Source organism: Dipodomys merriami, unplaced genomic scaffold, assembly GCF_024711535.1.
Source record: "Dipodomys merriami isolate MVZ:Mamm:240054 unplaced genomic scaffold, mDipMer1.0.p SCAF_9, whole genome shotgun sequence".
NCBI classification, from domain to species: Eukaryota; Metazoa; Chordata; class Mammalia; order Rodentia; family Heteromyidae; genus Dipodomys; species Dipodomys merriami.
Genome location: NW_027206512.1, coordinates 28108891 through 28124322, shown reverse-complemented (window position 1 = coordinate 28124322; position 15432 = coordinate 28108891). Strand labels below are relative to the sequence as shown.

General features: G+C 39.5%; 1 protein-coding gene across 12 annotated transcripts in view; it reads right to left on the bottom strand.

Moving 5' to 3' along the window:
* Epha5 (EPH receptor A5) overlaps positions 1-8734 on the bottom strand; it is a 308672-nt gene extending 299938 nt beyond the window's left edge. For 4 of the 12 annotated variants that reach the window (XM_070012885.1, XM_070012887.1, XM_070012888.1 and 1 more), the window contains exon 1: positions 7835-8730. In XM_070012885.1, the coding sequence (XP_069868986.1) occupies positions 7835-8015 (181 nt within the window). In that variant the 5' untranslated portion in view covers positions 8016-8730. Of the gene's footprint in view, positions 1-7834 lie in introns of all 12 variants that reach the window. The other 8 variants (XM_070012890.1, XM_070012891.1, XM_070012893.1 and 5 more) reach the window with 4 other exon arrangements.
* Positions 8735-15432: the final 6698 nt, after the last annotated feature.

Sequence of the window (15432 nt, the reverse complement as noted above, 5' to 3'; positions counted from 1 at the left end):
GTTAGAGCACTGATTCGTTCCATTTTCTCTCTACAACAGTTATGGGAAGTGTGTAGTGTTATTATGAGCAAGATTACTGCTAAATGAACTGAAATTAAAAAGAATTTTGTTAATATGTGATGAAGAAGAGCCCAAAAGAAAGTAAAAATCAAAGTGTTTACTTTTAAATCCAGAGCCAGGAATTTCACTTGTATTTTTTTGTGTGTGATTTCTTTATTTTTCCTGTGATTTCATACCACTTATTTCTTTCCCTACTTGGTTTCACAGGCTTAAATCAAAACCAGGGACTCAAAGTTCATAATACTAAATTGGTATTTTTCTTTCTGTTGGGACCACTCCTACAAATGAAATCAAATGTGCTGGCTGGAAACCATACATGGTCAAAATCCTTTTCAAGCATTTTGTACTTTAAGAGACTGGTTCTACCTCTTTTGAGAACTGCAGTGCCTAGAGTGAACTCTTTGGACAAGAAGAGCATCCATTGTCTTATTCCATAGGATTGGCAGTCTGCCTCACCTTTCTTGCTATTATTACAGGAAGGGAGGGCTATGAGTGAAAACTCAACTTGGCTCAGAGACCAAGCTCCTTCTGGGACTGCTGGGCTGAACTGGTGCCAGCTGGATCTCCCTGCTGAGTTTGTCTTTCCATAGAAAAGACATTAACAAGCATCCTGGAACAGGAAGGTCCAGCCACTGCAAAATAAATAAATGAACTATCTTAGAAGAAAGGTAAAGCTGACAGAGATTAGAAACTTTTACACTCTGATTCCTGAATTAACTTTCAAATGTATGACTAAATTTGATACTATTATTATTTTTTAATATTCAGGGACATGATCAATAAGCAATTTTTATCGTCCCCATAACACACAATTGGAAATCATAACTTCCTTTAGGATGTTGGAATGTAACAATTATTGGCTGTTACTGTCCTCATTTGTGTTTCCTTCTTGGGGAAGGAAACAAATGAGGGAAAGATATGACAGATGAAAGCTCGAATATGATATTAGTATATACAAAAAAAAGGGACAGTATCCATCTCTGAGTGAAAAAGAACAGACTGTATTTTCTCTAAGTCTTCCAAAACTTAGCCTGAAACATGTTTCCAAGCAGGAACATTTTCTCACAAAGCATATGCAAAATATTTCAACCCTCAGTCTTTGATTTTCTGATTTCATTTTTTTCAAGTAATTTACTGACTTAAAGCTGTGGTCCAGTTTATTTACAACTGAAAACAAACTTGATAGAGGAAGATGATGACCTGGGCAGCAGTCCAAAAATTAAAATGCAATTAAAATGATAACAGTTATTTTAATCCAAATTATTTAAAACATAGAGTGCCTAACTACAAGTGTTTAGCATGAATCAAACAATATAACTATCAATAAATTAATTACAAGGTAATATATATATATATATAGTTGAAATAATATTATCCATGAAGTTCCTTTTCCCATTACATTGTAGTTCGTATCTTCAGAGTCAAAGAGAAACAAATATATAGTTAAAGTGTGTGTTATGGATGAGGTGGGGAGGGGGTCTATAAACTGCAGTATGTTTAAATGGCATTAAAGTGAAGACGAAACATTTAAATTGAACCTGTAGTGGTAACATATTGATGTCCTTCTTGCGTTTCTTCTATCCTTGCCATAAAACTTTCACATGTCCCAAAACGTATCCATGAGCACCCCTTTTCACTCACATCTCAGCCAGATTATTATGCTCAGCTTAATAAAAGCACCATAATTAAAACCATGAACTGTGAATCACTGGGAGACACATAGGAAAGAAAGCATGACCTAGATTCTCCCTTCTTTCAACAAAGTTTTGTATCCTGTCTGATTGTTTGAGAAATAATTTAAACAGTATTAGTAAAATAACTCATAAGGTGGTAAGAGACCAAGGCTGTGAACCCTATCGAAAAAAAAGGAGAAAACTTTAATTATGAACAGAAACAATTAGGCTTTTTAAAAAAATGGAATATAACTGTTACTCTAAGGGAAAAATTCACACACAATTCTGAACAGGATTTTCAGGCAAGTTTTAAGTGTTTGACATTACTCCTTAAGATTTCTTTAAATCACAGAAAAGAAAATCATCGTTTGAACTGCATTCAAACTATAATTAAGTGACAGTTAATAAATGGGATAATGCTACACCATTTAAAAATCCAAGTTAAATTACATTAATTTTTCCTGACATGTAACATCTAACATTCTCATTAGGGACAAAAGATAAAAATTTTGAACTTTGGGGAAAAAAGAAAGGTAATATGATAAATTACTAGACATTACATCAGGCTCAGTTCAATTTCTTATATATGTTATAACATTTTTTCTATATTTCTTTACATTAAGGCATTGATCAATTAAGAATTTTTTTAGAGGATAGTGGAAGAAATTAAATAAGAATTTAAAAGTTTCTAATTATCATGAGATTTAGCCACCAGAATTACATTTAAAGTTCAATTACATATATCCCATTATAATATTAAATTAGAATCACATTATATGTAAAAATAAGTAGAGTGAATAAATACCTTCCATGTAAAAACTTTGATGTAAATGATGTAAATTCCAATTATGCCAATGTCCAAATACTAAGAATGCTTAACTATTAAAATATTGTTGTGATACAAAGAGCATTCTCTAGTACTCAAAAACATCGGTACCATTCACATTTTGATTTTTGTATGCCTATTTTGCAGTACCATTTATGGCATCAGTGGTTCTGCTGTTTTGTGAAGAATTCTTCATCAAAGCAGTACCCTATTTATATTGGTGTATGAGTTACTGAAAATGAGACATACAAAATCTTACAGGGTATTCCTTTATGCCTTGCTTAAACCTCTAAAATATACATCATTACCCCTGGACCAACAACTTTCTGGAAAATTCAGAACAAGGGAAAATAAATATAAAGTGAAACCTTCTTACATAATCATCTTTTGAATTGTAAATTCAAAATAACCTACTTAAAATATATGTCATATATTCTGAGCTAACTATTTTCAATTAAACCAACAATTCAGACAAAATTTTCATAATGTCAAATATTGTACCCTTCTAAAAGCCATACACTATACAGTGCTTTAAAAACTGTCTCTTACAGCATAGAGTTGTTTTAAAAATCATTATGCCTACATTCAAGAAGCTGTTTATATTTCCTGTGTTTATTGTATTTTATTGAATAAACACATTTTGGTTATTGTGAAGGTATGCATTATTAAGCTTTTCTAAACATATGAACCTTTGAAATCTGTGTTGATAAATATTTTAGAACTTAAAAATTTCCCTTCAAAATTTAAACATACAGAAATAGACTTACACTATATTTAATTATATCAGTCTGGAATACAACACATAAGTTGTTTAATATCAACTAACTGTTGGGTTTTATATGTATAAAACAGACAGGAGAAGTCCTTTTAAGAAATACTTTTATTAGGCCCATACTGCCTTTTATAAGGTAAAGTCACTAGACAGTACAGGAAGTAGCCTTCTGAGTCTCTAACAATTTACATTTTTAGCTCTCATACTACTTGTATAATCACAATGCAGAGGGAAAATATTGTAGTGGTTTGTAATGTTTAATAACATTAAATATGTAAGCATTATATTTTAATTTATTTTGATAGCTTATGAAAACCATTATGGATCTATTTTAAGATTGTGAAAAATGGTAATTTCAATTCCAGCTAGTCACTGATTTTAAATGTACCTGCTTCATTGAATGGAAAAGATAATGTGTAAGAAGTTTCAGTACATTTTATACTTGTTATTTGCTTAAGTATGTACAATGTTTCTTCATTTTGAAAAACTTAAATTTGATTCATAAACGAAAATATCTACAGTTAATATAGTACTGAGAATTGCACCATTTTTATAGCTTAAAAGTAGAAAGGTAACAATATTTTCCTAATAAAAGGTAAATTATCCATTTGAGAGTGTGTGTGTGTGTGTGTGTGTGTGTGTGTGTGTGTGTGTGTGTGCATGGCTGTTAAGCTCAAGTGGTAGAGTCAAAAGCTACAAGGAAATTTCCAATGAAGGCAAAAATTTTCACTGCAGTATAAATTTGGGGAATGCCCCTCATTTCTATTTTATTTGAGGAAGTAAAATCCTCTTATCTGTTACCCTGACACCCAAGAAAGAGCTTAAAATGTCACAACCCAATCTACCCTCTTCCTCTTTTCATGGCTTATTAAGCAAAATGGCTGGACTTTTTATAGTCCCTTCTGGTTCCAACCATCTAAGATTCAAATAGGAGTAATGGCTTTTCTTGTTCAGTAATGTCCTGTTGAGGGAACACTTTTACTGTCCTTTTCTGTGAAGTCCTGCCTGTTTATCTAAAAAGAAATGAATTACATCCGGAGGACAAGGCCACAGAATAAAGCCATTTAGTTTTACAAATCTATTATGTCCTCCAATATGTTTTATGGGCCTGGTCCTATTATAAAACAAAACAAAACAAAACCTAAAAAAAACAAAAACCCTTTTAACCTTTTCTTTCCCTTTTGCCTTCTCCAACACTTGAAACATGCAGTGACAAGGAACTGGACTTTTCAAATACAAACTTCTGAACTGTCAGAAACATTTTACTGGGACTTTACTGACTGTTGCTTCAATGAATTAAGCTTGATTCACTGCTGGTGAATCATTTTCAATACAGAGCTGTTAGGCAGTAATTGGCCAAGAATCCCTGCTGAGAAAAGCACTTGTCAAATAATGCTTGTTTACAAATATATCTCCAGACAGCAAAAAGTGGCAGTTACTGAATAAGTTCAGTGCCACCTCCAAAAATTCATAACAGTTGGCTTGCCCCTTTTCCTTATTAAATTTGTCAAAGTTGTCACTTGTTGATACAGCTTGCTATTATTATCCTGCTTGATCAGAGAAATGTCTCCTGCTGAATATTCCTCTGTGTTGTTTGATAACAAAAATTTTGCATGTATTTTAAATGTTTCCTCTCCATGTTTATACCTGTAAAATACAACAACTATTTGTCTTGTAAATTGCTTAGAATCAAAGCTAAAAAGTAAATTTTCTGATTTTCTTTACAACAAATTGTCATTCTACAAATCTTTATTTTTTAAAAGATATATGGTTTTCTGTTCAATTCTACTTATGTTAAAAGTTATTTTTAATAATCACTATACTATTAATTTAAAGAGAAAATTTACATCTATATTTTCCTGTCGTGAAGCCTGATTCTTCTACATTATCAGAGCATTCCATATTACATGCATGTATAACATATACACAACATTTTGGAAAATAACTATGTAGCTTTATAGGTTGGGAGAAAAATTACATGAACGCAAGTTCCTAATGGATTTAATATGCAATTCAACTCTTTCTGCTCCATACTTTTCAAGATTCTTCAAAAATCAATTGAAAAAAAAAATTAGCTTAAACAGCTAAATAAATAACATAATGCTGAACATCAATTTTGGTGTTTAGCAGAGAAAACCAAAAAGAGGAATGTAGATTTCACAGAACCAAAACTAAATTCCAGGATCACAGCAACTGGAGGTTGAAAAACTGTTGGGCAGGATTGGTAGGAATTAGAGGGGGGGGGCGGAGGGGGGAAGCACAGATCAGGTGAAGACTATATTTCTAATTAATTACATATAAGAGAAAATGCCACAACATGTGAACCCAATAACAGGAATGCTTTTATTCTTGGGGTCTTCCAGAGGGGGAGGCAGTAAAGTGGCTGAATTTTGGGGGAGGCCTCTCCAATCCTCAGGTCACTGTGACCAAGTTTTGGTGTGTATTCAGTAAACTGGGTAAGCTGTGAGCTCCAAATTTCACATCAGCCTGGCTCCCTGTTTCTCGATTCATGCTCTGCTTAAACATTAGAAGGCTGGTGGTGTTACCTCCCTGGCTTGCTTCCTGCTTCCTTCCTTTCCTGCTGCTTGATTTTCCTACCTGCATGGACTTGGCCCTGGTTTCCCCCTTGATGCCACCCTCCCTGAGAACTCTCCTTCCCCTTCTCATGGAGAGGACTCCCTTGTCTACCTCGGTTTTCCTCTCCCATAGCACATGGATTTTTTCCCCCCAAGACTGGAAATTAGAAACGGAAGACGAATGATGCTATAAACAGCTTAAAGTCAAACCAGGATGCCGCTGGCTAACATACAAACATTCCAAAAATCCCCTAACCTTTCTGGGAACCTTTAGGTTTCTCACCTAATGAATCGAACATGGGATGATCATAAAACGTTTTAGGACCTCAGAAAACACTTTTCAACTTTATCCGGAAGGCAAAACACAGACCGCTGGGTTTGAGCATGGGAGATTACGTCTCCACACACATACGCAATCCTTTGATCAGATTTCTTTTTAAAACCAAAGAGGTTGAAAGAGAGAAAGTTCCGTGGGTGGGGTGGGGGTGGGGCAGGATCTGCCTAGCTTTCGCTGGGCTCTCTCGGAGCTGGGAACACTTGGATGGGAGTTCAGTGCCCTCACCTACTGCAGAGGCTGAGCCCTTGAGAATCACAGGGACACACACCATCATGCCGCCTTGGTGGCGACCTCGTCTCCCAGGTCCAGTGCCAGCGCCGCCTCCCCCCCCCCACTCCCCCGCCCCCCACCAGGGACTGGAAGGGATTTCTTTAAGGTTCTTCACCCCAAAGCAAACCCTCAAGTGCTCTAACCAGGGAGGTGGCTTTTTACTGTTTCCCTAGAGGAGAAGTGCGCTCTGGGTAACCCCGATCCGGACCTGCGAAGCTGCGCTACCCCACCCCAAACCCCCACGAGAGATCAGCCTGTGAGCTGACACCCGAGCGCTGTCCAGTGATGACAGAGAGGGAGGTGGAGCCGCGGCTGGAGATGGATGGAGAAAGGGGCATCCGAGGGGCTGAGCACTGCTTCTCTGAGAGCAGGTGTCCTTTCCTGGCGGTGCCCAGCCTTCCTCTCCTAGAGGGAGGCCAGCAGACTTCTGAGTTGGAGCACAGAAATTAATTGGGGAGAGGGCTGGGCACCCCAGGACCCGGTGTCTGCTGGGTCAGGAGATGAGCCGTGCCTGGGGTCCAGCCACAACTCCTTGCAGTTGCCACCAGCGGCAACCCACCTTCCCGCCTTCTTCTAGCTTCGCTCCAGTGCGACAGTGACTTCCCCAAAGAGAATGGAACCCGTCCGTGAGGGAGTCTTCTATTTATTATTATTATTATCAACATTATTATTTGCTACCCTGTTCCCCTAAGAAATAAAAGCCCTCGCTGCCCACCGAGATCAGCAACAGCAGCTTTCCTAAATAACATCTCCCGAAATACGCACTTAGCCCTCACTTTCACTGCCCTCACCCCCCCCCCCGTAAAAAGCATCAGCCACCCCCCCCACACACACACATAGCGGTTCCCATGACCAACATTAAATAACGGTTTCCATAAACCTTCATCAGCACCCAAAGATCGTCATCTATGCTCTCCCTACTGAGCCCGAAATGCCACACTTCCCCAGCGCGCCCGTGCCCGGGGGGCCGCACCCAACCTCCCAGCAAGGGGTTCAAGACCCCCTCTTTGCTCCTCGGGGCTTACTTCCCAGCCCCCCAACCAGCCGCCGTCCACGCGCGCGCGCGGGTTCCTCGCCCAGCACTCTGCAGCTCGTGTCAAACAATGCAGCCCCCAAACGGGCGGAGAGCAGGAGCCAGGGAGAAGGGAACAGGCCAGCCACCGCGGAGGACCACGGATCTCCGTGGGAGATGAGGAGTGGGCTCGAGTGAGTGTGGAGCGCGGAGACCCGCAAGCTCAAGCCCCCGCCTCACCCCTGCACCTTAGGTCGCCGCGGTCCCTCCCCCAATGCCCCCCACCCCACCCACCCCCCACCCCTTACCTTCGTTGCTGGGGCTGGCCAAAAGGGTCCGGAGCGCGGTGCACAGAAGAAGGCAAGTCCACAGGGGGGCCCGGCGAGGTGCGGAGTAGCAGCCGGCCAGGGACACCTGGGCGCGGGCAGTGTACGCGCTGCTACCTGGGGTCCGCAGGCGTCCCGCACCCCGGGGCTCGGAGCCCCTCATTTTCTACTACCCTCCTCCCCTGCTACTGTCCGGAGCGAGCGGTTCAGTCCACGGCTCCCGCCTGGAGGAGGAGGCAAAAGAGACTCCGGAGGTGGGGAGGGGGGGGGGTGGTCTTCCCGGTCCTGTGCTTCCTTGCACAAGAGTCCTGCAAATGCGGGAACCACAGATCCGTTGAGACGGCTGAAGTTTGCTTTGGCTCCTTTCGGGCCCCGGGCTCGGCAGGAAGAAATGAATGACTAGTTCTGGTGGCTCGTTCAGTGCCGGATTGGGTTCGATCCAGGGAGTCCAAGGTGGCGTGGGGGGGTGGGGTGGGCAGGGGTCCCACGACGTGTTCTTTTGCCTCTTTAGACTTTTCCCCCCACTCTTTTTTGGAATGATGATGCTTTAAATGCCACTGGGCCGGGAAGGTGAAGGTTCTCTGCGCGTCTTCAGAGCTGAGATGCAGGAGGGTAAGGCAGACAAGTCATCTTAAAATCAAGACGAAATCTCTCTCCCCAGGGCAACAAGAGCGAGAACATAAAATAAAGGCAGGCTAAAGGAAGTGGGGTTGAGAACATGCGGGGTGGGGTGGCGGGGAGGGTGGGGAACAGGATCGGCGAGCCCAAGGCAAAGAGGCAGAGTTCAAAGAGGGCTGGATGAGGGAAAAGAGCTGCGGGGCTGCGCGCGGGCGAGGGGCGGGACTGGCGGCGCCCGGAGCTGCTGCGGGCCCGGGCGGGCTCAGCGAGGAGGCGGTGAGTGCGCGCCGGCCCCCGCCGAGGCGGAGCGGGCGAAGGCGCGGGCGAGCCGGGTGCTGCCACGCCACCGCCACGGCGCTGCTCCCGCTGTGTCTGGAGCTCCGGCGGCTCTGCTGCCTGCGCACTCTGCGCCTCCCACTCCCTTTCCTCCTCCCCTCCTCCCCTCCTGCCTCCCCTCTCTTCTGCTCTTCTCCCTCCCCGCCCTGGATGCGCGCAGCCTCGCCAGCGAGCTTCTACCGGTGTGAGTTGCACACAGTACACACCACACACACACACACACACACACACACACACACGCAGGGAAGTAATCAGCAGGCTGCCTTGGTGAGTGTTGCCTAGCGGTCTCTGGGAAAGATGCGTCTTCCTCCTCTCTGGATAATTAGGGCCAAGGAGCCTCCTGGTGATGCCAGCGAGGACCACGGATGCCCACAGGCAGATGGAAAAATCAACCTCAGCTCAGCCCTCAGCTCCTATGGAAGCAGGTCCCTGAGGGTTTCGGGTTGATCTCCTCTCCGGCTGCCCCTCCTGGGTTTGTGGCATCCCTAACCTTGGCTTCACATAGCTGAGCATTCGCAGGCTTGGCAGGTCGTGGCTAGTTTCTTAAACACCCATATGGCTCTGGCTACATTGACCCTTTCTGTTCTTCCCCCCTGCTTTTTTCTTTTCTTTTCTTTTCTTTTTGAAGGGGGAGGGAGAGCTAGAATCGGGGTAATTATTTCCCATGAGCTTCACAAGCAAATTGTCGAATATCTAATTATAGAGGTGATAGGACGGTCTGAGATTTCAGAGAGTCAAAAGAATGTATTTGGTATGGAGATTTCTTCCTGGTGCCAGGTACTCTAAAGATGTCATGATTTAATTTTTATTTAATTTCGTGAAGAGAATGTGTTAGTATTTTAAAATTATAGGATGTGTAAACCCATGTCATTAATTTCTGTGTAACTAGCATGGGTCAAATAATTTCAGAGTTTTACTTTTTTTTCTAAGTATTTTAATTGCCTGTATTCTAGTACATCGAGGAAATTTGCAAATAACTAGGAGAAAACTGTTTAAGATGGTTTAATTTCTGTACCTGAGTTCTATCAAACCTCTTTATAATATTTTTTCAACTTACTCATTTGTTTCATAAAGATCCATCAGAAGGCCAACTTGGGTACACTGGCATTTGAAAAAAGACTCAAACAAAAGGACTATAAAACCAAGAGTGAGATTAAAATGATATGCCATATCTCATTTAATACAGGACAAGTAGCCACTGTAGAAACCCCGCTTGTATTCATGTGGAAGGCTTGTATTCATGTCTCTAGACGTATGCCAGTCTTTGCACAATGTTTAGTTAATGCCATTTGCTTTTAAAACTATTTACAATAAAGACAAAGGAATAAAACTGTGCTGATGAAGTTTTGTGAAGAGGTGGGAAATCGTCTTTGATCTTATTTTCTGAAATGTTTTGGCACTACAAGTCTGAAATCAGCTTCATTATATTATAATGTGCTTCAGATGCAGGAAGCAAATGCAGAGGGATCTCGGGGAAACTGTCTTGTAGCTTGGCAGACAGTCTCACAGGGAGCCGGAAAGTTGAAATTTATGTTTCTATTGGAAGAACACTCAAGAAATAAGCCTCTCCCACACCCATTTATAGCTGAGTTACTTAAGCATTTCTAAACAGAATACCAAATACAATATCTAAAGTCAAGGGACACATAATAAAGTAGCTAATAGAAGAGGCAGTTTAATGGGGCTCTGAGCTAGGTACTTTCTTTCTATAGGCCTCAGAAACTCACTTAACAACAACAACAGAATTTATATGTGGTCTTCCAGCTTCCCTTCCCTGTGTTCTGCATTTTTGTGTTACTACCCTTCTCTGTTCACCAGTCGCTACCTATTTACTAAGAAGACAGTATAACTGAATTTCTTTAATGACTTCTGCAATACAAGTTTTATATAAACTTTGTATTTTATTTTTCTCTATAATTTGAAACTCAATTTTTATTTTCTCTAAATTGCCCCACATCTCCTTGATTTTTATAGATACTATTATTCCATTCTATAGAAATTCCACCCTCAAAAATAGTTAATACCAGCCCCCCCACACAAATATACAACTTTCATCTGAACTTTCCCCAGTATTCAAGGAGAGTCAGTCATAAAAGCCAGATTTCTGTCTTCCTCACAAAAAATGAGTTGCTTCTTGTTTTGTATATATTCATGGTCTATGATTAACTATGACTAACCAAAAGTGTCAATGTGGTTAGAAATAATTATCAATATAGTTAGAAATAATTAGCTACCTTGGAACTGGTGGTGCATGTCTATAATCATAGCTGCTAAGAAAGCTGAGACCTGAGGATCAAGGATCATGGTTCAAAGCCAGACTGAGCACAATTCATGAGACTTTTACCATCAATAACCTCCTAAAACCCAGAAATGTAGTTCTGGCTCAAGTGTTAGAACACTTGTCTTGAGAAAAAAAAATCTAAGAGACAATGCCTAGGCCCTGAGTTCAAGACCTAGGGCACATATATACATACATATACATACATATGTGTGTATACATACATATATATAATTTACTAACAGTATATATGTTATATAAAGTGTCAAGTAGATGATGGAAACCAGTAATGCCAAGGAAACGGCACAGTTGTCACTATGGTCATAATTGTGTAATTTCTACCTAAGATTGCTAATTTAAATAATTAATACACAATACAAGATCTTTCCTAGACCTCATATAAGTCTCTCTTCCTTCTTAGTTTAATATAACTTTAGAGAAAGTCACACTTGTTAAATGAATTGCAATGGCCCACAATCAAGGTTACTTTGCTGGTAAGGAACAATTGGTCACAGAATGCAATGTTGGTGGTTTGACTTGGGCCTCACTTTCAAAGTAGATCTTATATTTGCCCAAATGTCTTTATGTTGGCCTGTAGCTATGAAACATACTTACATGACCATAACATTGCATAAAAATAGACTTTCTCTTTCACACTGCTTTGCACACAGATATTGGCTTGGAGTCCTCATTGTTCGCATTTCTCATTGCGAACAATGTCTCAAAAGGTGGAAGTAACTGATACTGTCCTGGATCTCCGTTTGCATATGGCTTCAATACTGTATTTTCTCGGGCAAAGGTTATTCAGAATGTTATTGATAAGGTACCTTGAAAGACAACTATCCTTATAAATTGCTTCAGTAATATAGTATCAATATGCTAGATAGTCCTACATTCAAATTAGAACAGCAAAAACAATCTTAATAGAAAATATTGTTAGTACTGAGGGTTTATGATGATTTTACATCACATATGCTGCCACCATGGTAGGGATGTAACTATTACCCCTGTGACAATGATGAGAAAAGTGATAAAATGAGGTCAAGTGGTGTGGCTGGTAAGACATAAGCATTTTAACCTGTGGTACTAATTTTATTTATTAAAGTCCTAATGTAAAAAATGTAAATAATACATTTGACAACCAATTAGCCAATAAGATAAAATTATCCCCAAAGATCTCCAATAATGAGAACAATTAATTGGTAAATATATTTCTATCATTTCTATATCATTTAAATCCAAAAGTAATTGAACAAATATTATACTCAATTTAGATAGAGACTAACCATCACAATTAAGCATTACTTAGAGAAAAAGATTGATTTACACAAAAGCATGAGCATTTTTTTATTTTTTAATTAATTAATTAATTTATTTTTGGGGGGGTACGGTCATGGGGCTTGACCTCTGGGAGTGGGCACTGTCCCTCAGGCTCTTCAGCTCAAGGCTAGTGCTCTACCACTTGAGCCACAGCTTATGTGGCTTTTTTCTGTTTGCTTATGTGGTACTGAGGAATCGAACCCAGGGCTTCAGGCATGCAAGGCAAGCACTCTACCACTGAGCCACCTTCCCAGTCGCATTTTTTATTTTTTTGTGTAATGGTTAGAATAGACCAAACCAAGAAAAATAATATGATTACAGTCAGATAATATGAACAAAATTCTAATCAGGTAATAATAAAAGTCAGATAATACTAAAGTCAGATAATATTAACAAAATACAAAAGTACATAGTCAGGTGATAGTAATAAAAGTAGGTCACTGAACACATATATAAACATGATAGTAAACAATACCAAGAATCTTCACAGCCTTGTTTAAAATGTTTTTGTCACATTGCTACAAACTCTTTGGAAACAGTGGAAAACAGAAACAAAATGAATGGGGGAATGGGAAACCAAACCTGTTGGAACCATAAATTGTATTATTGAACAGAGTTTTATCAGTCTATGACATGCTGAGATGAGCAGATATAATTTTCTGGTACTTTAAGAGATATAATGTGTTGGGCTGGGAAGGTGACTCAGTGGTAGAGCGCTTGCCTTGCATGCCTGAGGCCCTGGGTTCAATTCCTCAGCACCACATAAGCAAAAAGAAAAAAAGCTGCAAGTGGCGCTGTGGCTCAAGTTGTAGAGCGCTAGCCTTGAGCTGAAGAGCTGAGAGACAGCGCCCAGGCCCAGAGTTCAGGCCCCACAACCGGACCCCCCCCCCAAAGAAAAGAGATATAATGTGTTGTTTAAGTAATCAGAAGCCCTTGATGTTCACAATCAACTATACATATTATTATAGAGATGTATTTTCATTTGATAAACATGTTACAAGAAGAATAAATTTTAATTGTTATAAAATGTTGGTTAATTTTTTAACTTTTATTTCCTTGAAGTCTTACAATTACCTTTCTGTCCTAATAACTCACAAATCTACTTATTAATATGAGGTTAGATTTTACTTATTTTACTAGGGTTTACAATTAGTATTTATGATTGTTATGCTAGAGCAAACCCAGGGGTTTGCAAATGCTAGCATGTGCAAGAATGAGCTCTATTCCCAGCACTTATTATCATTATTGAAAGTTATTTGATTATTAGTTGGATGTTTAACATAAAAGTAAAAATTACTCCTTTTTTAATGAATTAGTTAACAACCTAAATATATATATCATTTCATTTTTAACAGTAAATGAGTGTTATTTATCAAAACTTCATTATTTAAACAATCATATCATAATCAGCTCCATTTTTCCATTTCTATGATTCTCCAGAACAGAATGTACTTACACTATTATTATTAATTATTATTAATTTCTGTATAAGACACAAGAAGACATTGAACTAAATTACAGTGAGCTCAAGAGCCATGGCGGGTGATGTTGGTGGTTTATCCTCTAATCACTCCTACATCTCTGTATGGGCACTGAAGATATGGCAGCTTCATGTGAGGTTTTGTGGCTGCTACAGGTTATGAGGAAGCATGCCAACTTTCCAGGATGTTCTCCGGGGGTGTTTGCCTCTAGCATCTTGGCTAAGAGGAATCACATACAGATGTGGACACTGAAATAATAAGGACTCTGGAGGCTGAAAGAATAGGAAAAGCATACATAGAAAAGTAAAACAAAAATATTGAAGTGACACCATTGTGAGTTACAATCCCACTCACTCCAACTTACCTTCTAGAATCTACAAGTCATTTCTAACACATGAAAAAGTAAGTGACAATATGTCTCATATTCTCAGGATAGGATACAACCCAAATATTATAGCAACAAGAAGATTTAAAACTACTCCATTCCTACAAGAGCATGTTTTATAACATAAATAGATATAGCTTGAAAGTGTAAACCAATATATTTATTCAATTGCTTGAGAAAAAAGACATATATATATATATGTGATCAAACTTTGTCTTATTGCTGACTATCCATTAAATGCACTCCTAGGTAATCTCATGGAATCTATTGATGGGATAGTAATAAGAAACATCTTTTGTAGGGTTGTTTCCTGATCTACTCAGGTCCCTGAAGTTTTAGGACCACTTACTCTTTTTAAAAGGTTAATCAAATAAATTATTACAATGGGACAATGTATTAACACTAGTGATAGTTAAATAAATAAGAATACTTCTGTATGTATGTCCTGGTACTTTGGCTTGAACACAGAGCCTTATGCTCTCACTTGACTTTCATTTAAGACTGGTGCTCTACGATCTGAATCTTACCTGTTTCTGGCTTTAAAACAAAACAAAACAAAAAAAATTCAGAGGCTGGGAAGCCCAAAATCACAGTGATGGCATTTGGCAAGAGCCTTTCTTGTAAATCATATCATGTCAGAAGGGATTCCATGGTAGAAAACAAAGAGAGAAAAAGGAGTCAAGTTGTGCTTTGGTAAGAAAGCTGCTCTGCCATCAATGACATCAGCACATTCATGATGATTTTTCATGGTCCCATTTTTCTCACTCTCCCTCTTCCTCTTCCTTCCTTTCTTCCTTGCTCTTTTATTTTAGATATTAAAAAAATTGTATTGAAAAGATGATGAGCAGGGGGGGTTACAGTTACATAAGTAAGGCAGTAAGTACATTCTTTTTTAATCATTGTTATTCACCCCTCTTTATCTCTCACTTACCTCTGTCTATCCCCTTACAAGTTGTAATGTTCATATGCAACATAGTGTCAAGTGAGTATGTTGCTGTGGCTCATCATGTTCTTTTCTTTTTTAATTTAATTTTATTGTCAAGGTGATGTACAGAGGGGTTACAGTTACATAAGTAAGGTACTGAGTAGATTACCCTTTCTTGATAGCTAATTGGAGATAGCCGAATTGACTTTTTTCCTGGGCTGACTTCAAACCACGATC